The following is a 14,701-nucleotide window of genomic DNA, read 5'->3' as shown; positions in this document are numbered from 1 at the left end:
TAACTAAAACACTTAATTTTACAGTATTGTTCTACATTTACATTAGGGCTGGGCGACAGGACGATGTAATCGGCAATCGACAATGTCTTACAAAGATCCCAATGCCGATCGCGAACAGACGATCATTGACAAAATTGGGAAAAGGCAAAACCATGGATTTGGGAAGTCACCAAATATATTAAACAGTGGCCAGGGTGTGAAACTAACACCCGCCACCCACAAAATGCGATGAGGTTGAATACAGTTCGCAAGTTTCTTGTCCAAATGTTTTTCATGCCTGGGTAATTTTGCTCATCTACCAGCAACAGGCTGATGACCTGTAAGATGTCTCGGAGTGATACATGACAAGAAATGCTGTTGGTCACAAAGACATGCAATTTTTAAGAACAGACAGACAAAAAGCCAAGTCAGTGCTTGTGTCTAATTCACAGTTTTTTCAGAGGCATAAAGCAAAAGCCTCGTGGAACAAGTGCATGTAAAAAGTTTTCAATCTTTTTTTCTCTGTTTCATTCATCTGAAAACTGTTTGCAAGAATAATTTTCTCTATGAGAAAGTTGAAAATGATCTCTGATAATATCGGGAGGTGCTGTAAGTTTAATTTGTTTTATTTTCTTGGATTGCGGATTACATGATGCAAATCATGTAAAGCGGCTTGAGACACTTACCGTCTCAAGCCACTTGAGACGGTAAATGTTTGGATTTGTGGAGGTGGTTAAATAAGATTTTTTGATCACTTCGTTATTTTATTGCTTTTTTGTTTAGTTTAAAGTGCAATTTGAATTTAGAAATGTCTTCTGTTTATGTTTTTTGGGTTTCAATAAATTAATACAATTGTTAAAGGAAAATCAATAAAGCAAAAAAATGCACCGACCCATGGCAGGGGGTTTTGACAATGTAATCGCAATATCTAGGAAATATATAAAGGAAATTATCGCAAAAATATAGTTTACATATCTCCCAGCCCCTACTATATAATAACAAATATAGTAATTACTAGATACTAACCCTAAACCTAACTCTAACCCTAACCTTAACCCATAGTGTGTACATGTAGTTACCTAATATTACTTAGTACTTTCTTGGGTATGTACACTGTGAGTATACTGAAAGTACACGTACTGTAAAATAAAGTGCATCCAACTTAATACCATGCTACAAAATAATACAGTACAATACAATACAAATTAATAAAAACTGAGTACCATTTAAATACATGGTACATGATTATGGCAAATATTTACTTCCACTGTACATATCAAAGTGCCATTGTAGTACCATCTAATACCAACTCTGTGGCATGACACTGATAAGCATGAACTGGTACATTCAAAATATGCAATAGGAGATCTTGGTCTCTGAAAGGGTTTGGGAATTGACACATTTGTTCCTAGAACATTTCCGTTTAGTTGTCAAATTTTTCAGCATTAAAATGTGGACCATGTCGTTTGTTGGCTGGATGCCTGGAACTAACGAAAATGAAAGTGTTTAGATTTCTGAAAAATAAACAAAAAATGAATGCATGAAATGCAGCATTGAAGCGAGACAGCTGGATATCAACTGTAGGACATGTACAGTTGATCTCAGAAGTTTACATACACCTTAGCCAAATACACTTAAACATTTTACTACGACAGTTCTGGTTTATAAAAATGGTGCTTCAGGACCAGATATGTGCAGCAGAGTTGTGAAATGGTATTTATGTTTCTAGAGACAAACACACACACAAACAAATACACTCTAGCACCTTCTTGTCCTGAAGGTCTGTGGAGAGCTCATAGCTGTCAGAGAGCGCTTTGGAGCGCTTGCTCTCTTCCTCCTCTTGCTTGCGGAGAGCCAGGCTGGCGGGCTGGTGTCGCGTCCGTTGAGCCCAGGCCAGGCTCGTTGGGCTTGGAGGATCCACTGTAGGCCCCTGAGGGCCGGGAGCGTTTCGAATGTTCCTGTAGCGGTTTGAATTTCCCAGGTATGGGCCCTGACTGCAGGTGGTATCAGAAAAGCTTCCTGTGTCCGGACACTGAGGATCTGCATCCACACTGAGAGATAAAGAGAAAGAGCTCTAGGTCAACAACTACCAGTAAAAGATCTGTTGACAAGTTGAGACTAAAACAAGTCTGTAATGTTGGCACTGAAATTTACCAGTGTAGACAAACATATTAGCAAACTAACAAACATTAGCATTTGAAATGCCCATGTAGCCCTGCTAGTGCCCAGCCATCTGGCCTGAGAACAGAAGAATGAGAGAGAAACAAGTGAAGATGGAGGGGGTGTGAAAGAGAAACGGAGAGAGGACATGGTGCATAAAGAGAAGGAGAAGCAGAGCGAGAGAGAGAGAGAGAGCGAGAGAGAGAAAGGTGGGAGAAGAAGGGAAAAACAGTGGCATGTGTGGCATACTGTCAAATGAGAGATGCCAAGCATTAGAAATGATCAGATTTGAGTCATTCAATGATGACTCAGAGAAAATGAGAGAGAGAGAACGCAGCATAGAACAAGGATAAAGATGTGTATAAAGCAAAGTCAGCCTTCAACACCTCTCTTCCCATGAAGCAGGAGTACAGTACTGTACTGTGATGACTAACTTATATTTACATTTACATTTATTCATTTGGCAGACGCTTTTATCCAAAGCGACTTACAAAAGAGGAAGAACATCAGCGAATCATCTTAGGGAGACAGTGGTACAAAAAGTGCCATATTACAAAGTTTCACTATCATCATAATAGTATACAAAACAGATTTAAGTGCAACAAGAAATGTAATTTTTTATTTATTTATTTTTTTTTTTTTATTGACCGGTTAAGTGCTTTTGGAAAAGATGTGTTTTTAGCCGTTTTTTGGAGATAGAGAGTGAGTTAGCTTCCCGGATTGAGTTGGGAAGGTCATTCCACCACCGTGGTATGATGAAACTGAAAGTCCGGGAAAGTGTTTTGGTGCCTCTTTGTTTTGGTACGACAAGGCGACGTTCCTTAGCCGACCGCAGGCTTCTGGTGGGAACGTAGCTCTGCATAAATGTTTTTAGGTATGCTGGAGCAGACTCAGTGACTGTTTTATATGCCAGCATCAGGGCCTTGAATTTAAAACGTGCATGAACTGGCAGCCAGTGGAGAGAGACAAAGAGTGGTGTAACATGTGCTCTCTTAGGTTCATTAAAGACCAGACGTGCTGCTGCATTCTGGATCATTTGGAGAGGTCTAATAGCACATGCAGAAAGGCCTGCAATGAGAGCATTACAGTAGTCCAGTCTAGTTATGACAAGTGACTGAATGAGCAGTTGTGTGGCATGTACAGAGAGGAAGGGTCTTATCTTCCTGATATTGTAGAGTGTAAATCTACAAGATCTTGCAGCTTTTGAAATGTGGTCTGTGAAATTTAGCTCATCATCAATGGTTACCCCTAGATTTCTGACCGTTTTGGAAGGCGAAACTGTAGTTGGACCCAGCTGCACGGTGATGTTGTGTTCAACAGCCGAGTTGGCTGGAAAGACAAGGAGTTCGGTCTTGGCAGGGTTGAGTTGAAGGTGGTGTTCCTTCATCCAGGCCGAGATGTCTGCCAGACAGGCAGCGATTCGAACGGTCACTGTGGTGTCGTTGGGCTGGAAAGACAAGTAGAGTTGCGTGTCATCAGCGTAGCAGTGGTAAGAGAAACCATGTGACTGGATGATGGGTCCCAGTGATGTTGTGTATATGGAGAAGAGAAGTGGCCCAAGCACTGATCCCTGAGGTACCCCAGTAAGTAGTCAACTTACTGTTGTCAGCATCGCTAAAGCAAACCACATTTATTCAGGAAGTTGCTTTTTATTTATTTATAATAAACAAATACATATTTTATATTATTACTTGTCATTTATTTATATAAATATATAATTATATTAAAATATCTATTATTTATATTCATTAATTGTTTACATATTTGTTTGCTTTAATACATTTATACAATCTAAAATATAATATAATAAAATATAAGCAAGTGACAATGAAATATCAATTCTATTTGATATCATTTACATATAAATCATCTTTTCTCTTTCAATTAATTAAAATATTGGTCTTTGGTTATTTTGAATGCAACTAAACACAGGGTTCCCACACCTTTTGACCAAATACTTTCCATGACTTTTCCATTTGTTTGAGATTTCTGGATAATGATTTTCAAAATAATTATTCAGACTGACTTGTGAACCAATTTGACTGATTCACGGAAAAGAACTGACACAAAAGAAAAATTCCCTCAATGATCATTCATCACTATGGTTTGCAAGCAAATTTTACTCTGCACAAGAGCAATATTTGGCTGATAAAATATTTTAGAGCAAAGCATATCTAGAAAAATAAATATTCACAATAATAATGTCCGTGAATTTTCCATGACATTTAAGATTTTCAATAGGCTAATTTCCATGACTTTTCCAGGAAACACTTTTTTCCAGGTTTTACATGAACCCTTAAAGCTGCAAATACAAAAATGCAGAATAATTTGTCATGTCAGTAATGCACATTGTACCGAAACACTATTTGACAGTTGCAATAAATCACAGTCTTATTACCATAACATAATCTTTTCTCCCACATCTTTACACGCAACATCTAACCTTCATTATTCTCTGTGCTGTTCAGTTGATTACTCACATGTAGGCGTGGGCTCTGTGCGGGAGTTTGGTCTTTCGATGGAACCACATGGCTAAAGATGTAAACACTCACAAACTCTCATACATGATGTTGTCTGCGACTGAATACGAGAAAGTGTGTGTTTGTGTAAGAGCTGTTCTAGGATCAGTAGAATCATGGCAGTGAGTTTCCAAATGGCTGCATTGAATATCTGTCAATTACTGCAGTGTGATTGCAGTTTACAAGCAGCACAGTAGCAACACACAACACACACACACGTTGGTGCGGCTATCCTTATGAGGACTCTCCATAGACAAAATGATTTTTATACTTTACGAACTATAGATTCTATCTCCTAACTCTAACCCTACCCCTAAACCTAACCCTAACCCTCACAAAAAAATGTATGCATTTTAACATTTAAAAAAAAAAAAAACATTGTTTTTTTTTAAGCAATTTGAATTATGGGGACACTAGAAATGTCCTCATAAATCCCATTTATAGCATAATACCCTTGTAATTACCAGTTTGTAACCTAAAAAAAGTCCTCGTAAACCACCCAAACCCACACACACACACACACACACACACACACACACACACACACACACACACACACACACACACACACACACACACATACACAGTATATCTCTCTACTCTATGTATAACAAATCTCTTCACACCAGGGGAACGGTACCTACCAAGATGGCAACAAAAACAGAGTTTTGTCAGGAATAGCAAAGCTAAAACAATAGCCTCGTCTGCAATAAACAGTAACACATCGCTACACATTGTAACATTCAGTGTATGACTATTATAGTCAATGGCTCTAAAATGCATGATTCTATCTAAAATCAGCATTGAAATCAGCATTGAAATTTGCATGCAACCTCTCTCTCTCTCTTTCTCTCTCTCTCTCTCAATCTCATGCATAGACAGTCCTACACAGGCAATACAAATCTGTTTAACTTACTCTCCTGTCTACCAGGTTTGTGTGTGTGTGTGTCCAGGAATAGTAATCTAGCCATGCAATCCTGCTGTTGCGATTAGCATGAGAGATGGTAGATGTGTGTGCATATATGAATGTGTGTGTTATATATGATAGCTAATGACGTATGTGCAGCTGGGGAAGGATACCGGTCACATGGTCCATGCATGTGTGTGTGTATGTGGGTGAACCGTGCTGTCACCACCCCCTGGGGCAAGCCATGCAAAGGCACACAAAAGTCAGTACTGGTCCAACTCACTATCGTACAAACAAATTACAATCCATATATAGCATGGCATCAGTTTACAAATGAAAGAGAGTAAACTAAAACAGATGTTAATATACTACAATGACAATGACAAGTGTCTTCATAAATAAAATAGAGGGCAAATTATAACTGGCACTAACTGTTTATTAAAACACACTAAATCCAAGTTCCAATACATGTACTGTAAGAATGAACATTTACCTTAGACATCACCCATTTATTGTGAATTAAGCCACCAATTTCACAAACAGATTGTTCCAAATATTCTATTGCCATTACAGCTCAGTAAATCCAACATCTCCGACAATATTATAAAACACAAAAGCTTTCTTGCCTGCTGTCTACACAGAGCAAATGTAATATTTAGGGTATCCATGTTTCCAGTTCTCCTTAACTCTCAAAAACATTTGGATTTATCCATTTGTTTATTGCATAAAGGCCTAATTTGACACATATTCATACATAATGAATCAGTGGTGCTTGCTAAGACATGAATCAGCTTTAATAATGCTCATACTTAGGGCTAGTGATTTGTACAAACCCCTAGCTTTAAAGGAATAGTTCACTCATAAATTTAAATTCTGTAATTATTCACCCATCCATGTCATTCCAAACATGATTGGCTTTCTTTCTTCCATATAAGCAGGGTTGGGGAGTAACAGAATACATGTAACGGGATTACATATTTATAAAATACAAAACATAAGTAACTGTAACACACTGCAGTTACAATTTATATTGATCCAAGATGGCGGCGCGGTAGCACGCAGCGGCCACTCGGATCCACAATGGTGCTATTTTTGTTAAAAAGCCCGACTTTTGCAACACATGGACATCGGAGCAACCAGTGTTACGTGTCTACCATCGCCAGACACTACTCAAATATAAGACTCATGCAAAAACCAAGCTGCATGATGACCTGCAGGAGGCGCTACTGGCGTACTCGGCTTGCTGCGGAGACCAGGCCTCCAGCCCTCGGCGTCGCCTGATGCCGGTGGCGGGGAGAGGGCGTCGTAAGCAGTGTCGCGGCAAGCGAGCGGAAAGAGGCGGGGGTCCATGCTAGGCTAAAAACAAACCCTAGCCGGCCGGCTCTCCGTCTATCCTGCTCTCAAATGTTTGCTCCCTGGACAATAAACTGGACTATATCCGACTCCAGCAGGCTACGCGGCGTGAGTTTAGAGACTGCTGCGTCTTTGTTTTCACGGAGGCGTGGCTCAGCGACAGAGTTCGGATGCCGCCATTCAGCTAGGCGGGCTGCGCCTGCGTTTCGTGCCGACAGAAATACAGCTCTCTCGCGGTAAGACTCGCGGTGGTGGCTTGTGTGTTTACATCAACACGGAATGGTGCAAGAACTCTATGCTAGTCTCTAGTTACTGTTCATCGCTGTTGGAGCTTGTGACTGTTAGATGCAGACCTTTTTATCTACCACGGGAATTCACCACTGTTTGCATAACCGGGTTTACATTCCCCCAGCGCTAACGCTAAGGAAGCGCTCTGTGAACTGTATGGGGCTATGAGCGAACTGCAGAGCGCTCACCCGGCCGGACTGTTTATTGTGGCGGAGATTTCAACCATGCAAATCTCAAGACAGTGCTCCCTAAATTCCATCAGTATGTGGACTTTGCAACGAGAGGGCGAGCGCGCTTGATCTTGTTTACACAAACATCCCAGGCGTGCCGGGCGGAGCCCGCCCCACCTCGGCTACTCAGACCACATCTCTGTTATGTTAATTCCAGCATACAGACCGCTCGTCAGGCGCACAAAACCGCTTCAGAAGCAGGTGAAAACCTGGCCAGCAGGAGCCATCTCTGCTCTTCAGGACTGTTTTGAGTGTACTGACTGGCACATGTTCAGGGAGGCTGCAACATATGGCGATTCTACCAACTTGGAGGAATACACAGCATCAGTGACCAGCTACATCAGCAAGTGCATTGATGATGTCACTTTCTCAAGACCATCACCACACGCTCCAACCAGAAGCCGTGGATGACTGCGGAGGTGCGCACGCTGCTGAGGTCCGAGACTCCGCCTTCAGAGCAGGCGATAAGGCAGCCCTAAGAACAGCTAGGGCCAAACTGTCACGGGCAATCAGAGAGGCAAAGCGCGCTACGCCCAGAGAATCCACAGTCACTTCCAGGACAGCGGTGACCGCGGCGCATGTGGCAGGGCATCCAGGCCATCACCAACTACAGGACAACATCAGTTGCCTGTGACAAAGATGCCTCCCTTCCAGATGCGCTGAACGACTTCTACGCTCGGTTTGAAGTGCAGAACGGCGTGATGGCGAGGAAGTCCACCCCTCCTCCCAGCGACCAGGTGCTCTGTCTTACCACGGCAGATGTGAGGAAAACTCTACGTAGAGTCAACCCACGGAAGGCTGCTGGACCAGACAACATTCCTGGCAGAGTGCTCAGAGGATGTGCAGACCAGCTAGCAGATGTTCTTACCGACATCTTCAACATCTCTCTGAGCAGCGCCGTTGTTCCAACGTGCTTCAAGGCCACCACCATCATCCCCATGCCAAAGAAGTCTTCAGTGTCCTGCCTCAACGACTACCGTCCCGTCGCACTTACACCCATCATCATGAAGTGCTTCGAGAGGCTCGTCATGAGGCAGATTAAGACCCAGCTGCCCCCTCACTAGACCCACTGCAGTTTGCGTATCGTTCAAACCGTTCAGCGGACGATGCCATCACCACAACCCTCCATCTGGCCCTCACCCACCTAGACAATAAGGACTCATACGTTCGAATGCTGTTCATAGATTTCAGCTCAGCATTCAACACAATCATTCCCCAGCACCTGATTGGAAAGCTGAACCTGCTGGGCCTGGACACCTCCCTCTGCAACTGGATCCTGGACTTCCTGACTGGGAGACCTCAGTCAGTCCGGATCGGGAACAGCATCTCCACCACCACCACACTGAGCACTGGGGCCCCCAGGGCTGTGTGCTCAGTCCACTGCTGTTCACTCTGCTGACTCACGACTGTGCAGCAATGCACAGCTCGAATCACATCATCAAGTTCGCCGATGACACGACCGTGGTGGGTCTCATCAGCAAGAACAACGAGTCAGCATACAGAGAGGAGGTGCAGCGGCTGACGAACTGGTGTAGAGCCAACAACCTGTCCCTGAATGTCGACAAAACAAAAGAGATGGTTGTTGACTTTAGGAGAGCACAAGGTGAACACACTCCGCTGAACATCGACGGCTCCTCTGTGGAGATCGTCAAGAGCACCAAATTTCTTGGTGTTCACCTGGCGGAGAACCTCACCTGGTCCCTCAACACCAGCTCTATCACCAAGAAAGCCCAGCAGCGTCTCTACTTTCTTCGAAGGCTGAGGAAAGCACATCTCCCAACCCCCATCCTCACTACATTCTATAGAGGGACTATTGAGAGCATCCTGAGCAGCTGCATCACTGCCTGGTTTGGGACTTGCACCGTTTCGGACCGCAAAGCCCTGCAGAGGATAGTGAGGACAGCTGAGAAGATCATTGGGGTCTCTCTTCCCTCCATCAAAGACATTTTCAAAAAACACTGTATCCGCAAAGCAACCAGCATTGTGGACGACCCCACACACCCCTCACACAAACTCTTTACCCTCCTCCCGTCTGGCAAGAGGTACCGAAGCATTCGGGCCCTCACGGCCAGACTGTGTAACAGCTTCTTCCCCCAAGCCATCAGGCTTCTCAATACTCAGAGACTGGACTGACACGCACGTGTCCTGAGTTGCACTTTAATTACTGTCACTTTATAACTGTCTGCTAACTGTCTGCTACCTCAATAACTGCTATGTGCATAGAACATTATCTCATAGTATGTTATGTTTACATTTTAGAAACTGTCATCTTTTTGCACTACTGAGTACTGGTCGGCGCTGCACTGTCTATTGTCCTGTTCATTGTCAGTAATTTGTTGTACTGTCCTGTACTTTTTGCACATGTTTGCACGTGCACTTTATATAGATATATATAGGTTTTTTTATATAGGTATTTTATTTCGTTGTGTAGTCTCATGTGGTCCTATGTTGGTCCTTTGTTGTTTTTATGTAGCACCATGGTCCTGGAGGAACGTTGTCTCGTTTTGCTGTGTACTGTACTAACTGTATATGGTTGAAACGACAATAAAAACCACTTGACTTGACTTGACTTGACTTGACTATATAATTAAAAGTATTTTGATTACTGAAGAGATTACTTTGCATTTTATTGTCATTTGTTTCATTTAATATTTAGTCCTTTCAGATGGAAAAATGTATACATATAAATGATGTGATCCAAAGTGAACAGCAGTGAAACACTTTCTTATGATGCGTTACATTAATACGAGCAGACAGAGAAGTAAGTTTGAAGTAAGTTTGGAGCACAAGAAATACGCTAAGATAAAATGCTATTTGTAGCCATTTTACATGCACGTTACCAGGCAAGATCATATTTTCTTATCAAGAAAATTCATGTTGGATCATAATTTCTTTTTTTCTAGTAAGAACTTTGATATTAGGACAAAAATCGTATTCTTAATAATAATTTTTGTATTGTTTTCCTGTAAAAATATCTAAAAATCCTTAAAACAAGAACAATTTGATTTATTTTGTTTTTAGAAACAACACTGCATCAGAGAATGTATTTGATAGTTTTTATAGTCAAAACAAGTGAAAAAAATCTACCAGTGCTGAAGAAGTAATCCAAAGTATTTTGAATATGTTACTGACCTTGAGTAATCTAACGGAATATGTTACAAATTAAATTTGACAGCATGTATTCTGTAATCTGTAGTGGAATACATTTCAAAAGTAACCCTCCCAACCCTGCATATAAGAATATTGGTCTCAGTCTCAGTCTCCCTTTACTTTCATTGCAGAAAAGAAAGTCATACAGGCTTTAAATAACACAAGGGTGAGTAAATGATGACAGAATTAAATTTTTTGGATTCATTTATTTTATGAATTCAACTTTGACATTTAACACATTCTGCACTTTTTGTGCTACTGACATGAATGATACCTCAAATCATGCACCTTATTGAAAAAAGGTATGGGATTGTTTCTCTAAGTGATCAGACTTAAACCTGGTGGATGATAAAATTGGCCACAAAAAACAAACAAACAAAAAACCCCATAGACATAAGTTTACAGCCATATCTAGAAACCAGAATATGGCAAAGACTTAAGGGTGTGCTCTTCTGACTTTACCAGTAAGCAACCACCCAGAATGCCCTAGCAACCACACAGAAACACACTATAAACAAATCAGAAGAAATCTTGTTTGATTTGCTCTCTTGGTTTAACGCAATATGGCCTAATTTGTCTCATATTACATAATGCATTCATACATAAAAAAATTCATACACAGTGTAACATTACTGGTTATTTGTACACATTAAGGATGCCGCGATTATATGGTTTCACTATTAACTGCGATTAAAAATGTCACAGTTAAACGCAAGAGTTCAGAATCCAAGCTTAAAACCATGAAATTTCCAAATTTAATTTAGATGTAGCAAAAATAATATACATAATGTATAAATATATAACATAAAAGAGTTATTTATAAGATGTTGTAAGCCTAAATGTGAAAACACTTGTTCCTGTGTGGGTACTGGAGCTGTTGATATGGTTACGTACGGTGGCCATGTGGTGCTTAGCCCATTGTCCTGGACTGAACTTTCAATTCACATGAAAAAGGGGCTTAAACACACAAACTTCAAAATACTCAACAGAAGCATTTTGCTGCCAATGTTTCTCTACAGTTTGAGATCACATGCTGTAAACCTGGTGTCCTTCTACACCAGAAGATGACAACACAAGGCTGTTTTAATGCGATTCTGAAGTGTAAAGCTTCTTAATGCAGGCATGCGAGACGGGAATAACGCAGGCTGCTTTTTGTGCCTGACAATTTTTTTATTTGACGGTTATTGGGACACTTTAATGGTAAAAAAAATATTATAAATAATAATAATATAATATAATTATATTTACCAGCTAACGGAAACTCTTGTTATGGCGCATATAAATTGTACATATAAGTCATGCCCAATTCTGAACCTGGCGAGCTATATTCAACTCTGGAGTGAGTCATGTTTCCTATCGATAATAGGAAACCTATACCCAGCCACCTGAACAGCAGATCAGAAGTAATCTAACACCTTAGTCAGTTCAGAGGATTTCAAATCAATCAAATCAAATCAAATCACTTTATTGTCACACTACCATGTACACAAGTGCAACAGTAGGTGAAATTCTTGTGTGCAGTTCCGAGCAACATAGCAGTCATGACAGTGACGAGACACATACCAATTACAATAAACAACATACTTACACAAAACAATTTACATATCAAATGTACACATACTTACACAAAACAATTTACAAATCAGATGTACACATACTTACACAACACAATAATTATATACAATGCAGAATATAGAACAGAATATACAATACAATACAATAAGTGGGAGTATATGAAATATATATGTGTATATATATATATATAGCAGTTGTATTGAGGAGAATATGTTGACAGTCCAGTGTGAGATTATAGATTAATAAAGTGCAGTGCTAATTATTGATCCTGATAGATCAAGAGTTCAACAGTCTGATTGCTTGGGGAAAAAGCTATCATGTAGTCGGCTGGTGCGGGTCCTGATGCTGCGATACGCCTGCCTGATGGTAGCAGTGAGAACAGCCCATGACTTGGGTGACTGGAGTCTCTGATGATCCTCCGAGCTTTTTCACACACGCCTGGTGTATATGTCCTGGAGGGAGGAAGCTCACCTCCGATGATGTTCCTGGCAGTTCGCACCACCCTTTGCAGGGCTTTGCAGTTGTACTGCGGTGCTATTGCCGTACCAGGCGGTGATGCAGCCAGTCAGGATGCTCTCTACAGTGCTGGTGTAGAACCGTGTGAGGATGTGGTGGTTCATTCCAAACTTCCTCAGCCGTCTCAGGAAGAAGAGAGCTGGTGAGCCTTCTTCTACACGGCCTCAGTGTGGGCCGGACCATGTGAGTTCCTCAGTAATGTGGACACCGAGGAACTTGAAGCTGCTGACTCTCTCCACGGTGCTCCATTGATGGTGATGGGGCTGTGTTCTCCGTCTTTCTTCCTGAAGTCCACAACAAGCTCCTTGGTTTTACTGACGTTGAGGAGAGGTTGTGCTCCTGACACCAGCGTGTCAGAGTGTGCACCTCCTCTCTGTAGGCTCTTTCATCATTGTCAGTGATCAGACCTACCACCGTCGTATCGTCAGCAAACTTAATGATGGCATTGGGCTATGTGTTGCCACACAGTCATGTGTGTACAGGGAATACAGGAGTGGGCTGAGAACACAGCCCTGCGAGGCTCCAGTGTTGAGGGTCAGTGATGAGGAGGTGTTGCTGCCCATTCTAACCACCTGACGTCTGCCTGACAGGAAATCCAGGATCCAGCTGCACAGCGAGCTGTTTAAGCCCAGAGCCCGGAGTTTCTCATCAAGCTTGGAGGGCACTATGGTGTTGAATGCTGAGCTGTAGTCTACAAACAGCATTCTCACATATGTGTTCCTTTTTTCCAGGTGGGAGAGAGCAGTGTGTATTGTAGATGCAATGGCATCATCAGTGGAGCGGTTGTTGCGGTAGGCAAACTGCAATGGGTCCAAAGAGGGGGCAGAACAGAGCAGATGTGATCTCTGATTAACCTCTCGAAGCATTTGCTGATGATGGGGGTCAGAGCAACAGGACGCCAGTCATTTAAGCATGTGATTATAGCTTGCTTCGGTACAGGCACAATGGTTGATGTTTTGAAGCATGTGGGGACTACAGACAGGGAGAGGGACAGATTGAAAATGTCCGTAAAAACACCAGCCAGTTGATTCGCGCGCGCTCTGATGACGCGGCCCGGAATGCCGTCTGGACCCGCGGCTTTACGGATGTTCACCCGTCGGAATGATCGGGTTACATCCACAACAGAGACGGAGAGTGAATCAACCTCTGTAGCGTCAGCAGCGAGTGCTCTCTCCGCGAGGGCGGTGTTACTGTCCTCAAAGCGAGCATAAAATGTATTAAGTTCGATCCGGAGAGATGCAGCGGTGTTCATGGCGGAGACTTTATTCCGCTTGTAGTCCGTGATTGTGTTAATTCCTGCCACATACTTCTAGAGTCAGTGGTGTTGAACTGGCCTTCAAGCTTGTGCCTGTACTGGCGTTTAGCTGCACTGATAGTGTTACGGAGGGCATAACTGGCTTGTTTACGCTCCTCCGTGTTAGGAGAATTAAAGCGGAGGTCCGCGCAGTGAGTGCCGCGCGAACATCGCCGTTAACCCATGGTTTCTGGTTGGGGTATATCCGTATAGTTTTGGTCGGAACAACGTCCTCTACGCACTTCCTGATGAAACACGTTACGCTGTCAGCGTAAACCTCGATAGTCGTCATCAGAGGCGGACGGAACATCTCCCAGTCCGCGTGATCAAAACAGTCTTGTAGCGCAGAGTCTGATTGGTCCGACCAGCACTGGATCGTTCTGAGGGTGGGTGCTTCCTGTTTCAGTTTCTGCCTGTAAGCGGGCAGAAGCAGAACGGAAGAATGGTCCGATTGCCAAATGGGGGCGGGGAGGGATTTGTAGCCTTCCGGAAGGGAGAGTAACAATGATCCAAAACCCGGTCCCTCGTGTGTTGAACTTTATGTGTTGGTGGTATTTTGGGGCGATTGCTTTGAAGTTGGCTTTGTTAAAGTCCCGGCAACAATGAACGCAGCCTCAGGGTGCGCGGTTTCCTGCTCACTTATACACCCATACAGTTCCCTGAGTGCCCGGTCTGTGTCGAGCTTGCGGGGGATGTACACAGCTGTGATGATAACCGCTGTGAATTCCCT

At 42.6% G+C, this 14,701-nt stretch overlaps 1 protein-coding gene across 1 annotated transcript in view; it reads right to left on the bottom strand.

Moving 5' to 3' along the window:
- The window catches only part of LOC127620676 (IQ motif and SEC7 domain-containing protein 2), a 136,373-nt gene that overhangs the window by 25,385 nt on the left and 96,287 nt on the right, over positions 1 to 14,701 (bottom strand). Inside the window, exon 3 of the mRNA XM_052093872.1 lies at positions 1,745 to 2,030. Within this exon, the coding sequence (XP_051949832.1) occupies positions 1,745 to 2,030 (286 nt within the window). The remainder of the gene's footprint in view (positions 1 to 1,744; positions 2,031 to 14,701) is intronic.

Source organism: Xyrauchen texanus, chromosome 27 (genome assembly GCF_025860055.1).
Source record: "Xyrauchen texanus isolate HMW12.3.18 chromosome 27, RBS_HiC_50CHRs, whole genome shotgun sequence".
In the NCBI taxonomy this organism is placed as follows: domain Eukaryota; kingdom Metazoa; phylum Chordata; class Actinopteri; order Cypriniformes; family Catostomidae; genus Xyrauchen; species Xyrauchen texanus.
Note: the sequence above shows the minus strand (reverse complement) of the source record. Positions and strands in the feature narration are given on the sequence as shown.